Source organism: Pomacea canaliculata, linkage group LG2 (genome assembly GCF_003073045.1).
Source record: "Pomacea canaliculata isolate SZHN2017 linkage group LG2, ASM307304v1, whole genome shotgun sequence".
NCBI classification, from domain to species: domain Eukaryota; kingdom Metazoa; phylum Mollusca; class Gastropoda; order Architaenioglossa; family Ampullariidae; genus Pomacea; species Pomacea canaliculata.
In genome coordinates this window covers 38,947,250-38,961,622 of record NC_037591.1, presented here as the reverse complement: position 1 = coordinate 38,961,622, position 14,373 = coordinate 38,947,250, and the positions used below count along the sequence as shown (strand labels likewise).

At 40.9% G+C, this 14,373-nt stretch overlaps 1 protein-coding gene across 1 annotated transcript; it reads left to right on the top strand.

Moving 5' to 3' along the window:
- The first annotated feature begins 6,360 nt into the window (after positions 1-6,360).
- On the top strand, positions 6,361-10,146 carry LOC112556981. The gene is made up of 6 exons (XM_025226514.1): positions 6,361-6,647; positions 6,931-7,191; positions 7,746-7,973; positions 8,298-8,394; positions 9,143-9,334; positions 9,652-10,146. The coding sequence occupies exons 1-6, from the start codon at positions 6,387-6,389 to the stop codon at positions 9,771-9,773; spliced, it is 1,161 nt and encodes a 386-aa protein (XP_025082299.1). The 5' UTR covers positions 6,361-6,386; the 3' UTR covers positions 9,774-10,146.
- Positions 10,147-14,373: the final 4,227 nt, after the last annotated feature.

Here is a 14,373-nt window from a genome sequence, read left to right as displayed (position 1 = left end):
TAAAAGAATGATTGACGCGTACAGAAGATGGAAGGCAGAACACGATACTAAGTGAAAAGTTATTCATCCTTCTATACTTTAATTCCGGTCTCTTTTGCTGGTCTGCTGGTACAATTATTCAGTTTTGAGCAGAAGCGATTATGCACTGAATCAATTTTATTTCGTATGTCCTCCAGCAGAATTTAATTAATTGGTGATGGAAACATCGAGAGAGAGAGAGAGAAAGGAATGCTTAACTTCCATAGTCTTCATTGTTAATATAAAGCAAGAATAAATTGGGGAACCATTAAACCTGATGTCGCGAAATTTGTAACATAAGTACCACCACAAATACGATAGACAAATACTAATATTTACGAATACTTTTAGGTTGCTGATTTCTAGAAACAAATGATTTTGTTTCACTATGTTTTATTATGGAGAGGACAACTTCGAGTTTCGATTACTGGAAAATTTCCCATTTCCTTCCCAAGCTCAGGAGTATGGAGGTCTGTGGTCTCTGTCGTCTACATGTCAAGTTGGAAATTCATTCACAAAGTTTTCTGCCCTTGCACTATTAGGCTGATGGACATGTAAGATGTTTCGAACTTATAATTTTTTGTTAATGAATTCGGAATACGACGCTGTAGTTCGATAAGTAAATAGTTTAAAAATCTTGTGTCTTTACGCAAAAGTCAGTAACAAAGATTACAATGGGAAATAAGGACAGACCGTTGTCACATCTGACTTCATATCTTTAATCTCTCGACATGTTAGAAAATAACAGACAATTTTACACATTTAGTAATTTTCACATTGGATTAAGTTTCCACGAGCTTCGGTTTCTTGTTGGTAAATAAATGTGTCCCCCTCCTCAGCCCGCACGTGTGATTAATCAGAAGAGCTAATGAAGATGTAGTTAGGCTCCTCCTTTCATACTGACCTATGATAATGAAATGTTTTAGCAACACAGTCGTCTGGAGGGTGAGAGTTGGTGTCGTGTCACAAGGTGAGGGCGTGACTGCAGAACAAGTGGAGCGGAAAGGTATAAAAGTCTTCAATGATGCCGAAGTAGATGTTTCTGTTACTGTCATCGCTGTGGCTCACCGCAGGTAAGGCAGTCAGGTGTGTTGATCACCTTTGTTTGTAGGTGCAAACGAAATAAAGCGATGGCAAAAAAGAAATAAACCATCGCATCTTCATCAACGATTGATATCAGTCCACTTCATGGATGATATCAGTCCACTTCATGCAGGTTGGTCGGTCCAGTCAAGGGTTTGAGTTACATGGGGTGGACTGTAGACGGCAAAATAATGTGCACTAAGAAATTGTATCCTGTAGAACATCCAAAACCAACTGTCATCTAGACCCCAGATGATCTTTACAAGCTTCAGGTGAAAGTTATCGACTATACTTCTCTTGGTCTTTGGTATATGTATGCAACACCTGTTCCTGGAGTCTGTTGAACCTGAAGATGAAACCCCTGTGATCAGTCTACATGCTTAGGTCAGCCCAGTGAGGTATAATTCTGTTTTCCCGATTATATTACTATACTATATTACTAACCCTGAATCTTTGCGACTGGCAGATGAAAATCCCGACTTTTCAATAGTTAAAGCTACGTCGAAATACACATGTTTAAGCGGACTATTAGAAAATGTTCATGATGCTACGATGTTACTCAGTCAAGTGTAAATGAAGTGTCGGAAAAAGTAACAGATATCATCACGTCCTCAGCAAAAATGTCTTGCATGGTAAATTCTCATAAAAGTGAAAAAAAAAAACCTAACAAAACTACTAATTAAGGGCTTCTTCTCTGATTTTATTACAAATGTCGACAAAACGATATGGAGGTCTGTAAAGCCAAGCGAAGTAATCGCAATAATGTTAAACAAGCCTTCAAAAACTACAAATCCACTATAAGTAAGAAGTATGTCAAATACAAAAGTCCTTTACACGAGAAGCTACGAACCACGCGATGAAAAAATCCCAGATGGTATTGAAAGCTTCTTAAATTATTTGCTACAAGTAGGAATAAGACAGTAGATAACATTCCATCCCATGACGAATTTGTGCACCACTTGGAAAAATTGGGAAAGATTCCTGATTAAGATATCTTACCTGATCCATTCCCCTTAGCTGGAATGATGATGCAATTTTTAATGATGCCTTCAACAAAGAAATGTCTATTGATGAGGTACAAAGAGGCATTGACAGACTAAAAAATAACAAGGAACTGATAATAATGTAAATGAATTTTTAAAGCCTCTTCGCGAAAATTAATAAGTATATTAACTTCATTTAAAACCTTGTAAAAGTGTGGCAAAGTTGCAGAAGCTTGCTTAATCGGAATGATCTGTCCACGATATAAGAGGAGAGGTAATACTTTGAATGTTGGTAACTACAGAGGTAGAAATATATTGACCTGCATTGGAAAGCTATTTACTAACATTCTTAATGCAAGGTTAGATAACTTTTTGAAGTCAACAACCTACCATGGCATGAACAAGCAGAATAACTCTACTGTCAACCATATTTTCGCATTGCACTGTCTAATATATTACAAGAAAAGATTGCAGGGAGGTCATACTTGCTGAAGCTGCCAGTGATATGCTTTAAATGTTGATTGCTAAAAATGTGGCCTTCAACTAAATACTGAAAAAACGCAAAATGGAAAAACAATCGAAGAGGTATGGGAGTACCGAGGAACAGTTTTCAAATATTATAAATTTAATAAAGCTATAAAATTGCAATATGTACTAGTAAACAAAGTTATGTTTTCACTGATAAAGAAATGTAGAAAACTTGATTTGCCCTTAGACACTCAAATTAACCCCTTTGATAGTTGTATAACATCCATTTTGTTGTATGGAAGTGAAATCATGGAGTTTGAATCTTTTCATATTTATGATAAGATGCAATAAAGATTTTTGAAAATGATGTTAAATGCAAAAACTAGCACACCAACATGCATGGTGTTGGGTGAGCTGGGAATTGTTCCTGTCAATTTGTGCAAAATGTAGGTTACTGTGATTGTGGTATAGGGGACATATGGAACATAACTCTTGAACTAAAAGATATCTGTCCTCCTGTTCCACCTGGGTAACTGATAGGCCAGTAAAATCATTGTAATCCATCGCTTAAAGGATCCATTTATTCATCAATGGAACAATAATATTTTGGTTTACAGAATTGCTTAACTTTGTCCCCTGCTCTTAGATTCAGTTTAGTAAAAATTAAGCTGCCACCAATTCCCTACTCATCAATTAAGATATGATATACCTAGATATGTAAGAACATGTCCGTTGTGTAATCTAGATGAGGTCAATGATGAATTTCATTATATTTTTCTGTGTTCTCACCATTTGTTAACTGTTTCTCGGAAACGCTGCTTCCGGTATATTTTGTACCACATTCAAATGAACCGAAATTTCCCCAGCTGATAAATATTTTATATATATTAAATTAAAATAATTTATGTAAAATGCTTTATCACTGTTAAATTTTTTATAGATATAATAAATAGATTTTTAGTATCATATATTCATCTATATCTTTTGCCATATTGTTACCATTTATTGGACACATGAGATTGTAATTGTGTGATGTATGTCTTATCTAATGCCATGGCTAAAAATGCCCTTGGGCTCATAGCCAATAAAATAATAAGACACGATGAATCAGTTAGGTTCATTATAGAGAAAAGTCTACCGGCATTCTTAGATTGAAATGATATTAAATACACATTTTCACGAGAGCAGTTGCTCTTTGAAATCACGTTTATATCATCGGAGTGTGAAATCTTGCAAAAGATGGTCTTAATCTTTGGTGTATTTATTTATATTTTGTTGCATATTATAAGCAAATCTGTGTTATATTTTGCATGACTTATGTGCCAAATGTTGCTAACTGCAATGTGAAGAATTTTGTCAGACTAGCATCGGAATAAATAATAGGAGTATGACCGGATTTGCATGTAGACTGGAGAAGGGCTTTAATCACGTTTAGCGCTTATCCGGGCGGAGAGCAGCGAAAAATGCGTTTGCATGGGAGCCCGGATAAGCTATCTGCTATCGCATATTCTGGATAAAGTTGTCGGAGCTCTCAGGGCCGATTAAACCGCTATTCGCAACGATATATGGCAGCGTCCATCGTGTTCCAAGTGTCGGTAGGGTGTGATGAAGTGGCATGTGAGATCAGCGGTCACTAGTCGGCAAGGTGCACAACACCTTTGCTGCATGTGCTCGTCATTCTGTGTTAGTTTGCCGCATCGAGCTTTCACGTGTGTGGAGAATTGACTGTTAGTCGGACTGTAGTGAAAGTTACCGATACTTTGCATCGGCGAGAATCTAAAGAAATTTCATTGCCGGATCAAGGTTGTGCATAGGAGACAAAGAGGTAGATACACTGAGCCTGTAAATTACTACATGTAATTGAATTTATTGACAGTGACTTGATTCGAATTCAGGCTTCAACTTAGAAAAAATAAGTTATATATACTATTAATAATTGAGCCTGTAACATGGATGTGAGCTCAATGCGCTACATACACGAAAGATTACAAAACAAACAGACAAACAAATACAAGTGTAGTCTGTACAACAAAGATGTAGACAAAATGAGACGATAGAAATGAAAGGCTGTTTAGACTCTGTAACACTAAGGATATAAAAGTAAAATATTTGCTGACCAACGTACAATAATTTATCGCCTTACTATACTCACAATAATAATGCCTCTAAGGGTCATTCTTTATCAACATCAAGGAATAAAAAGACCTTTAATAGATGAGCTCGGTTTATTACTTAAGACGGTAATGTAGAGGAATTACCAGAACATGTGTGTATGTGCATGCCCGCCGCTGATAATTCGGAGAACGTCAGGTAAAAACAAAACACAACCCAACCCAAATCAACCAACCAACCAACCAACCAGCCAGCCAGCCAGCGAGCCAACCAATCATATAAAAATGCTCCCACAGACATTGTTGTATTTACACTATGAGTCCACACACACTTCTGTACTTGGACTATGCGCTCATAGACACTGACGTACTTGACTACACGTCCACAAACATTGATGTACATAGACTACTTCAGTGGTTCTCAACATGTGGGCGCGACCCCTGGGGTCGCGACGTGCCTACAAGGGGTCGCGAAGGTGGTCATTTTTTAAAAAGTTTCTTATACGGTATTAGTGAAATTAGTTTACATTGTGTAACCGAGTGGTGCGGGGGCTCAAACCCCAAATCTCTTCTCCCTATTCAAGTACACTGACTCGGCATGTAGTGACTTCTCACTTCCAAAACTCAAAAACAATCCCCTCTCAACAATTAAGCCTCCAATCTCCCTCCTCTCGCCTTTTGCCCTCTCTCTCCCCCAATCTCTCATCGCTGACTCCCCTCTCCCTCTCCAGCAATGAAAGTTCTTCTGCCATTTTCAACTTCGTATATGTGTGAGCAAGGATTGGCAGCACTGAAGTCTAAATACAGAAGTCGTGTGGACGCAGAGGCTGAGCTGCGAATAGCAGTGGGTACGAACATCGCACACAGGTTCGCTTCTCTATGCAACAGCAAGCAGGCTCAACCTTCTCATTAATCAAAGTGAGTGTCCAACAAAATAATATTTATTAGCACCACAGAATTTGCTTTAGTAAAATTTCATTAACAGTTATACTTCTTGCAGATACGAACTTTGTTCTTCCGTTGTTGAATTGCATGATTTCCTCGACGCGGGATTGGAGGTTAGCTAAGGCTTCCCCCCCCGTCTTCCACCGACCTAGCTGGCTAAGGGGGTCGCGGACGTACCGGTGTTCGTCAGGGGGGTCGTCACATGTAAAAGGTTGAGAACCGCTGGACTACTTACTTGTAGCCACGGATTCCCTCCAGTTTTTGCACTGACGTAGAAGAAGCCAGTCTAGCTTACGAAGGACGAAGGCAGAGCGACGTCTGCACTGAGTGCAACACATCAAACGAAACGAAAAATATGGTAGACACGGACATCCATTAAAAGTTTGTACATGTATCTTGGATATTACTCGACAACCTTGAGGACCTCGTCAAACACCGCCATCTTCTCTCTCTGTCAAGCGTGACGTATTATTAAGTTTTAACTCTGACGTATTCTGTGCTCTGACGCATCTTTCACAAAATGACGACAAATGAACACGTGACTTGTATGTGGGAACAACGCTCATCTGGTCACACCTTAGAGGAAAAGTACCTGTTGCTACTACAACCTTTCTACCATGGGTGCCAGGTGACTATTTGGCCGACGCCAGCGGAAGGACGCCAAGACGTCCATGGGACGCCCTCCACAGGAGGCACTAGCCAAAATATTCAGTTACCTGTGTGATGGGGACAGGTGTCAAGCGTCCCTGCCTGTAAGGCCTGGCACACAGTTTTTCGAATGGCCTGCCTCTGGCGTCGCCGCACTTTTGTGTTTCCAGGAAGCAAGACGCAGCAGGTCTGTAATGACGGCTTCCTCCGCGAGCACGGACAGCACGTGCAGCATGTGATTCTGGAGTTTGAATTTCAGAACAATGCGGCTCTACAGTGCTTCCAAGCGTTCATCGACACAGCGAATGAGTGCGCTGCTTTTCGATCAATCAAGGTTCGGCACCTTTGCTTCTCCTACCTGCCTAAGAGATGGACCGCTTATCGACCAAAGGTGCTATTTCTCTCTCAGTCTCTCTCTCCCTCTATGTGTTGTGTGTGTTGTGAGTGCGTGGTGTGTGTGTGGTGTTTGTGTGGTGTGTGAGGTGTGTGTGGTGTGTGTTTTGTGTGTTTTGTGTGTGTGCACAAGAGAAAGATGAGGTACTATAGACACACTGAGCAACGTAAAGATGAAGTACAAGATAGCAGCAGTATACAGTGAGGTACAGTGAGGCCTTTCACTTGAGTTTCAGTTAGTGCATTGTCATAATCTCATCAGCTGCCCTGTCGTTGGCCAGATGGTGCAAGCCCTGTGTTTGCTGCTGAAACGGCAACCGATGCTGCAAGAGGCCGACTTTTACCTCTGCCAGTTCACACACAACGAGGGTCTGCAGGTGCTGAAGGCTCTCACTGGTGACCTGCGTTTGATGACCAGGCGGAATATCATCACCCTCAAACTGGAACAGTTTTACGATCCTCAGACACTTGACATCAGCTTGAGGACCTTCACCGAGGTCATGGGTCGCTTTTCCGCGCTCGCTTGCCTGTGTCTGGACCAGGTATACCTTCGCCGTGCTTTCGTGTCAGACGTGAGGTGTTTAGTAAATGTGACTCCCTCATGTGCCTCGATTCTTGAATAAATCTTTATTCCCTTCTTAAAGACGTTTTTCACCGTACAGATAGCGGGGATGACCTCGGGGTTACGGGGTCACAGTAGGAGAAGTGGTCCCATGAAACTACACATAGATACGCGAAAAATCTTCGTAGGACGAGCAATGCAGGTGTTGAGCTAACCGACACTTCTGATTCCTTTGTTTTCCCATATGTCCTGTGGTCCGTTTTGTATTTTTTTTCCTCATATTAGACAGTTTGTTTCTAAAGACTTTTCCAATCTGGGGATCTAACACTTAGCCTAAAGTAGTACTTGTCTTTTTGAATGATGGCTAGAAAAAGTTATGTAACAACTCAGATATTTCATACCATGTCTGAAAACGACAGGAATTGTATACATTGCAAGGTATTCTATAAAATGTCGCCGTTTCATACATTATTAAGGTTAGTTTCTTTTTCTCACTCGTTAACACCTTCACTTTTCTTCCTCTGAACCATACAGCACTACCTGTGTGAGGCCGTGCTGGACAAGCTCATCACCGGCTGCGCACAAACGCTGCGCCACCTGGACATTGTGATGAACACGACGGTGGTGCACGCCATCGACTCGCACACCTGGTCGCTCGCTGTCCAGCGGTGTCCGTCACTGACTGTCTCAGTGAGGTTATATGATGTATACACCTTCGAGGAGTACTCTCGTGTGCTCGTGGAGTCAATGCCTTTGACCAGAGTAAGTACGCTTAACGGAGATTTGTTGGCATTTTTGTAACAACAGCAACAACAACAACAAGACGAAGAAGAAGAAGAAGAAGAAGAAGAATAACAACAAAAACAACAACAGCAGCAGCAGCGACAACAACAACAAACAACAAAAACAAACAACAACAACAACAATAATAAAACGAGGCACGAAATCTGTCATCTTAGCGAGCTCTTTTTTTGGTCAGCCTTTATGTCTGGGACACATGAGATGAGTTGTTGTCCTTACTTGGGGTGAGGGACAATTGGTGTCCTTACAAACCCACCTGGTGATATTTCTCTTCTTGTTCTACAGGTGAGCTTTTGGAACACGAGCGGGATTCCTGACATAAGATTTTCTGACGTGGCGCGTTTCCTCAGACATGTCTGTGACATTTTCTTCAACACCATCGGTGAGGAGACACTTTCCTTTCCCACTAGCCTTCATTTGAGGTAAGAGGCCTCCACCACCGTCCCTGAGATGACAGTTCGATGATCGCCTTTGATGCTATAACATTTTTTTGCAACAGCAAGGTTAAATGATTCGCCGAATCGACGTTTCAGTAAGAGTTCCTCCCTCACTTTCCTTCAATAAAGTAACAAACAGCCAACAACTGTCAGACAATAAACTGCGGTTTGCGAAGAACCACAGCCCCAACGTTTTTCTGCTGACCTTCTAGAAGCAACCAGAAAAATAAGTCGATTGCTTAGACGTATATCTTCTTACACTCTGATTACCTCCCCCACCTCTACGCTGACCTCCTTGAATTGCAAGCTCGATGATCTACCCGATAACAGACATCAAAGGAGTTGGAATCGTTTGAAGATGACGGCAGAAGACGATGACTGGGAAAGGACAGAAAGCTCTAGAAACGTTCAGTCATGAATTTCATGTTGTGGAATAATGTTTTCCGCTGATAGCCTGTCTCTAAAGGTTTTTAAACAAGCAAACAAATAAATAAAGAAACGAAAACCTGCGGCACGTTTTTCGAAATGCGTGCCTATTCCTTATAAACTCCATCCATCATCAACAGAATTAATCCCAGTAAGTGATGTCTTTATTTTCTTTGTTCATAGCACGTGGTCAGGAATGAACAGATGAATGAACAGGCAGGAAGAACCAGAAAGGTGATGAGTGATGCAGTTCTGCTTCTGTTTCAGAGGTAGTGGGAGTAAGTGATAATAGTTGCCTGACGTTGGGCTTGAAGGCTGAGGGATACCGTAAGATGTGCAAGGCAGTTGTGAAGCTCATCGAGACCAGTCTCCAGCTAAAGCGACTTTACTTGTGTATTCCACTGATGCCAGGGACACTGGACAAACTGTCACGTGTTCTAGCCGCCCGCGCACAGAATGGTTATTTACATCTCTTTCCTAAATGTTATTTCAGACTAATGATACCTGAATATTGTTTTAATATTATTGATAACTTCTCTACGTGCATTGATCAGACTTCTATTATTATTTAATGTTGATTTTTCACGTTTATTATTGTAAATTTTACCATATTTTGTCTTTATTATAAGATGTCATGATCCACGAGATCTCGTATTATTTCTTTTATTTTGAGTGCTACCTTGACTTCCAGAGCAAGATATCAAATTAGTTTCTATTGTATAAAACAATAAACATGTTTTGGTTTATATATTGAAATTTACTTTATTATGTTGCAGAAATGAAACGACTGGAGGTGACGGTTGTGGTTGATGAAGAGATGAATACAAAATATATCGAGCAAAGATGGCCGAGACTGCGTGCCTTAAGCTTCGATGAGCTTCTTATCGATGACTTTTAAAATTTTTAAATAACTTTTTCTGTCTTTTTTTAGTCTGTTTTTAAAAGCAGAACTTAAATGGCGGATGAAGTCGACTACTTTATACTGGAGATGACAGCAAGTTTATTTTTCACACTTGAACCGTTCTTCGACTTGCTGCTGCTAATGATGATGAGAGAGACATGACACACTCAGTGGAGTACGATTACTATTTGCATGGATCCACATGCCCACCCACACACCCAGATTCATACAAATACGCGGTTACGATGATTGCAAGAAGCTACAGCCGCAAGCTGCCTTGGTGTTCACTTGGATGCAAATGGATCAACGCACGGTAGTGGCCATAGCAACCAGCTATTGACTTTCAAATCTGTCCAAGAAATAAATATAACCCCCGTAAGTATAAAGTCACCAGACGCACACAACCCAATGGTATGCAGAATATTTGTAATCGACATCAGAAGCGACTAAGTTGTGCAACAAGAAGACATTAATGACTTCATAACGAGAAGTGATCGCAGTTCAGAAAACAAACTAAACCACAGTCCGAAGATGAGGAGAGCATCAACAAGGACATAGCCAGGCGCTGACATAGCGACCATGGCATTATTCAATGAACCTAAAGCTGAAGTTTAAAGCGAGGCGACTCTCAAGTATCCCGAATTCTCTCAGATGTGGAGAAAGTGCAAGACCGAATGTTCCAGAAGTCTTCAAGGCAACAGTCGGAGGAACATTTGGCGCACTGAACCTGGTGGAGGGAGATGCAGACACACTCACTGGAAACATTAAGGGGCGCTACTGTCGACAGCATAGGAGGGTCTAGGGCGACATAGGAATAAGAAACAAGCATTGATCACGAATGACATCCTAGAACAAAGAAGGCCTTGAAGACAGAAGAGAAAAGCAAACCCGAAGCTGTTTCCAAATACATGGAAGTGATTTATGCCAAAAAGAAAGAGATGAAGGCAGCTAGAGAGAACTGGATGGAGAGCAGTAATTAGAGACGGTAAACACAAATCCTATCTAATTCCATGCAAGTAATACAACAATCGTTTTAATTTTGTTCAAAAGGTGTTGTGAATTACATTTTAGTGTGCGCATCCACAAAATATTTTGTTCTTCGTCCAAACATGTGGATCAAGCAACCCTCCCCCGTCTCCAGAAGAACTACAAACGGAGAATTTTACCAAACGGCTGGAAAATGTACAGGCGGACTTTAATTATGCTGCATGACAGTTGAAAACAATGAACCTTCTAAACATCATTTAGGAAGTTAATAGGACAGCCGGGTGATTAGAACACCGATATTGCCAGATCGATCCTGGATGGCGCATCATGTTTCACCAGCTGATCTAGATGTTGAATGAGAGTGGGTACTGTTTTCTATAGAAATTGCAAAAGAATTCAATCTTTGTTTGGAGTATAAATAATTCTTTTTAGTATTTCAATAAACAGTCTTTTATTCTGTAAGAAAACACAAACATCACATCTTTTTGTTGTTGTGCCTTCTGTTTGTGGAAGTCACAGTTCGGCTGCCTTCTTGACGATGCAGCAATGGCGTCCATTGATAAAGTCTGTCAAAGACGGCAGAGCCTTAATATCTGTCATTGCACGTGAACTGTTTGTCAGTGAGCTTGTGGCAGCCACGCGACCAATACAAGTATCACACACCTTTGTTCAAGACTGATTCCCATAAAAATGGACACCGAATAGTATATACACATCGACAAATGCGAACGTGGGACAGCGACCTTACAAACAACCTCGGAATTTTAACGAATTCAGTTAATCCTTTTTATGTCTTGGGACACGACGACCGACAAACACTTTCTCTGTTCCCAGGCTTTGATATGAAGGATCAAGTATTGGATCTCATCGTTGGCTTGGTATTCAGATTATGCCAGTCGTGTCCACATGAAGCTCTCCGTGGATCTTGTCATTCAAGACGACATTCAGATGATTCCAAATCGTTCCAGATGTTTCCGGATAATCAGAGTTCGCAGCCTTCTAGAACTTTGGTCACATTATTAGTGTCCACTGCGCATGTGTAGAAATATTTCGCACGAGTGGTGTTGGTGCCAGTCCTTATCATGCGGGGTCAAACTTTCTTCATGGTTATCTTTTCCCCCGTACCATTTTCTGCACAAAGAAAATTTTTGTTTGAAATGATGAGTAATATAGAGCAGATTTTACTGATACTTGAAAATAGAACTCTTATATGACAACTGATCACAGAATGAATAGACAAGAATAAAAAAATTTCTAATTTACGTTTATGTAGAATTCTTGCGATAGACATGCCGTGGAGAGAATATCCGAAAGTAGTTTGCCGCATGGAGTTTCAGGTGTGTGGAGAATCGACCTTCGTCGATCAATTGACTGTTAGTTGGACTGTGTTGAAAGTTACCGATACTTTGCATCGGAGAACATCTAGCGAAATGTCATTGCCAGATCAAGGTTTTGTTGAGGAGACAAAGAGGTAGATACACTAAACATATAAATCACTTCATGTATTTGAATTTATTGACAGTAACTTCATTGGAATCTAGGCTTCACGTTAGAAAAATAAACTACACCATAATATATTAATAATTAATAAATTAAATACAATATAATAGTTGTGTTGTAAAGCGCTTGTCCACGTGGATGTGAGATCATCAGTGAGCTACACACACGACTAGATTACAAAACAAACGGACAAACAAATACTGAGATTGAATACAACAAAGATGTAGACAAAATGAGACGATAGAAAAATGAAAGGCTGTTTAGACTCTGTAACACTAAGGATATAAAAGTAAATATTTGCTGACCAACGTACACACAATATTTTATCGCCCTTACTATACTCACAATAATAATGCCTCTAAGGGTCATTCTTTTATCAACCATCATGAGGAATAAAAAAACCTTTAATAGATGAGCTCCGGTTTATTACTTAGTCGGTAATGTAGAGGAATTACAAGAATATGTGTGTAGTGCATCCCGCCGCTGATAATTCTGAGACCAGTCAGGTAAAAAAAAACAAGAAAACAAAATAAAACAAAACAAAACAAAACAAAACAACAACCCAACCCAACCCAAACCGGAACAACCAGTCAGCCAACAAATCTAAAAAAAAAAAGAAAAAACAAAAGCGTTGCTCCACAGACATTGTTGTACTTACACTATGAGTTCCCCACACACTCTGTACTTGGACTATGCGCCTCATAGCCAACACTGACGTACTTGACTACACATCCATAAACATTGATGTACATAGACTACTTAGGTGCTTGTAAGACAGGGGCATTTCAAAGCGGGTTTTAGTTTTGCACTGACGTAGAAGAACGCCAGTGTAAGCTTACGAAGGACGGAAGGAGAGCACTGAGTGCAACCCATCGAAAAAGAAACGAAACGAAAAATATGGTAACAGTAAACACATTTAAAAGTTTGTACACAATGAATCTTGGATATTACTTGACAATCTTGAGGACAGAGGATAGAAGGGGGCGCGACTCTCGTCGATCCGACCCTGTTGAGAGAGCTCCCACTTTTCGTTTCCTTTCTCCTATTTGGAGTTTTTTTTTCTGCGTAGCAACTGGTGGTGTAGGACTGTAAGGATAGATGGCTTAGCTCTGTGTAAATTTTTAGGAGCCCTGTGTGCTGGTCCTCGCTGCTTCAACGAGTTTCGCATTTTCCACTCTAGATCACGCTGAACATCATGGCGGACAACTGCCACTTTTCACGCGAGTACATGTATTTGATTTCAACCCAGCGTTTGCGTCCCACCACCTGATTTCCCACGCATCGACTGGACCGAGCACATCAGGACACCCAGTGGTGAGGAACGTGATCACACCAGAACCTACACGGGAAGGAAGACAGCGAAGAAAAAGCGTGGATGTAGAGGAGGCATCAGTCGTCTCCCGCAGCCGCTGATGACCAACGCCCGCTCCATTGATAACAAAATGACAGAACTCGCTACGCTGGTGAAATGCGACCGCAAATATCGCTGTAGCAGCCTAATAGCGCTTTCTCGGGTTACTAAAAATAGATTGTGATGTCACGCAGCAGAGCATCATGGGATTGCTTTCCATACAAACACTGCACGTTGTTCTGTGTACTCTACGCTACGGCAACAGACAAAAAGCGACATTTTTGCTATTAATCTCTGAAACAATGCTGAAAACAGGAGGAACCAAACACTGCTGTTGAGGTTTATGTAAATTGGACTCCAGATATCCAGAGCGATTACCGGGGGATACGTTTTTTATTCCATTTCCAAAGCCTGGTAAGACCAGTGACAAAATGACCCATGCAGTGGGAAAGACAACGGCAAGTTAAAGACTGACAAAGCAAAGCGCCGGCAGTTTTTATGTGGGCGATCTGATTTGCAAAATGTGGAGAAAATAACCAGGAACACATAAATCATCTGCTCTCTGCATTTTCTTGGTGGAAAAGGCCCAACATCTGAGAGCGACGAACCAATATTAGCGACGCTTACAGACGAGGACACAAAAGCGACAGGGAGGTGACGGGAAGGCTCCAGCGCAACGTGGCGACCAAACTGCACATTATCAACGTGAACGTGGGAGAAAAAAACTTCGCAAACAAAACTCATCATTTCCAGAATCCA

What these genes read in the sequence shown, in the direction of transcription:
- LOC112556981 (XM_025226514.1), top strand. Translation starts at nt 6,387, where the DNA reads ATGGCCTGCCTCTGGCGTCGCCGCACTTTTGTGTTTCCAGGAAGCAAG. An exon ending in AGTCAATGCCTTTGACCAGA is followed by an intron (nt 7,974 to 8,297) that starts GTAAGTACGCTT and finishes CTTGTTCTACAG; the next exon opens with GTGAGCTTTTGGAACACGAG. An exon ending in AGCCGCCCGCGCACAGAATG is followed by an intron (nt 9,335 to 9,651) that starts GTTATTTACATC and finishes ATTATGTTGCAG; the next exon opens with AAATGAAACGACTGGAGGTG.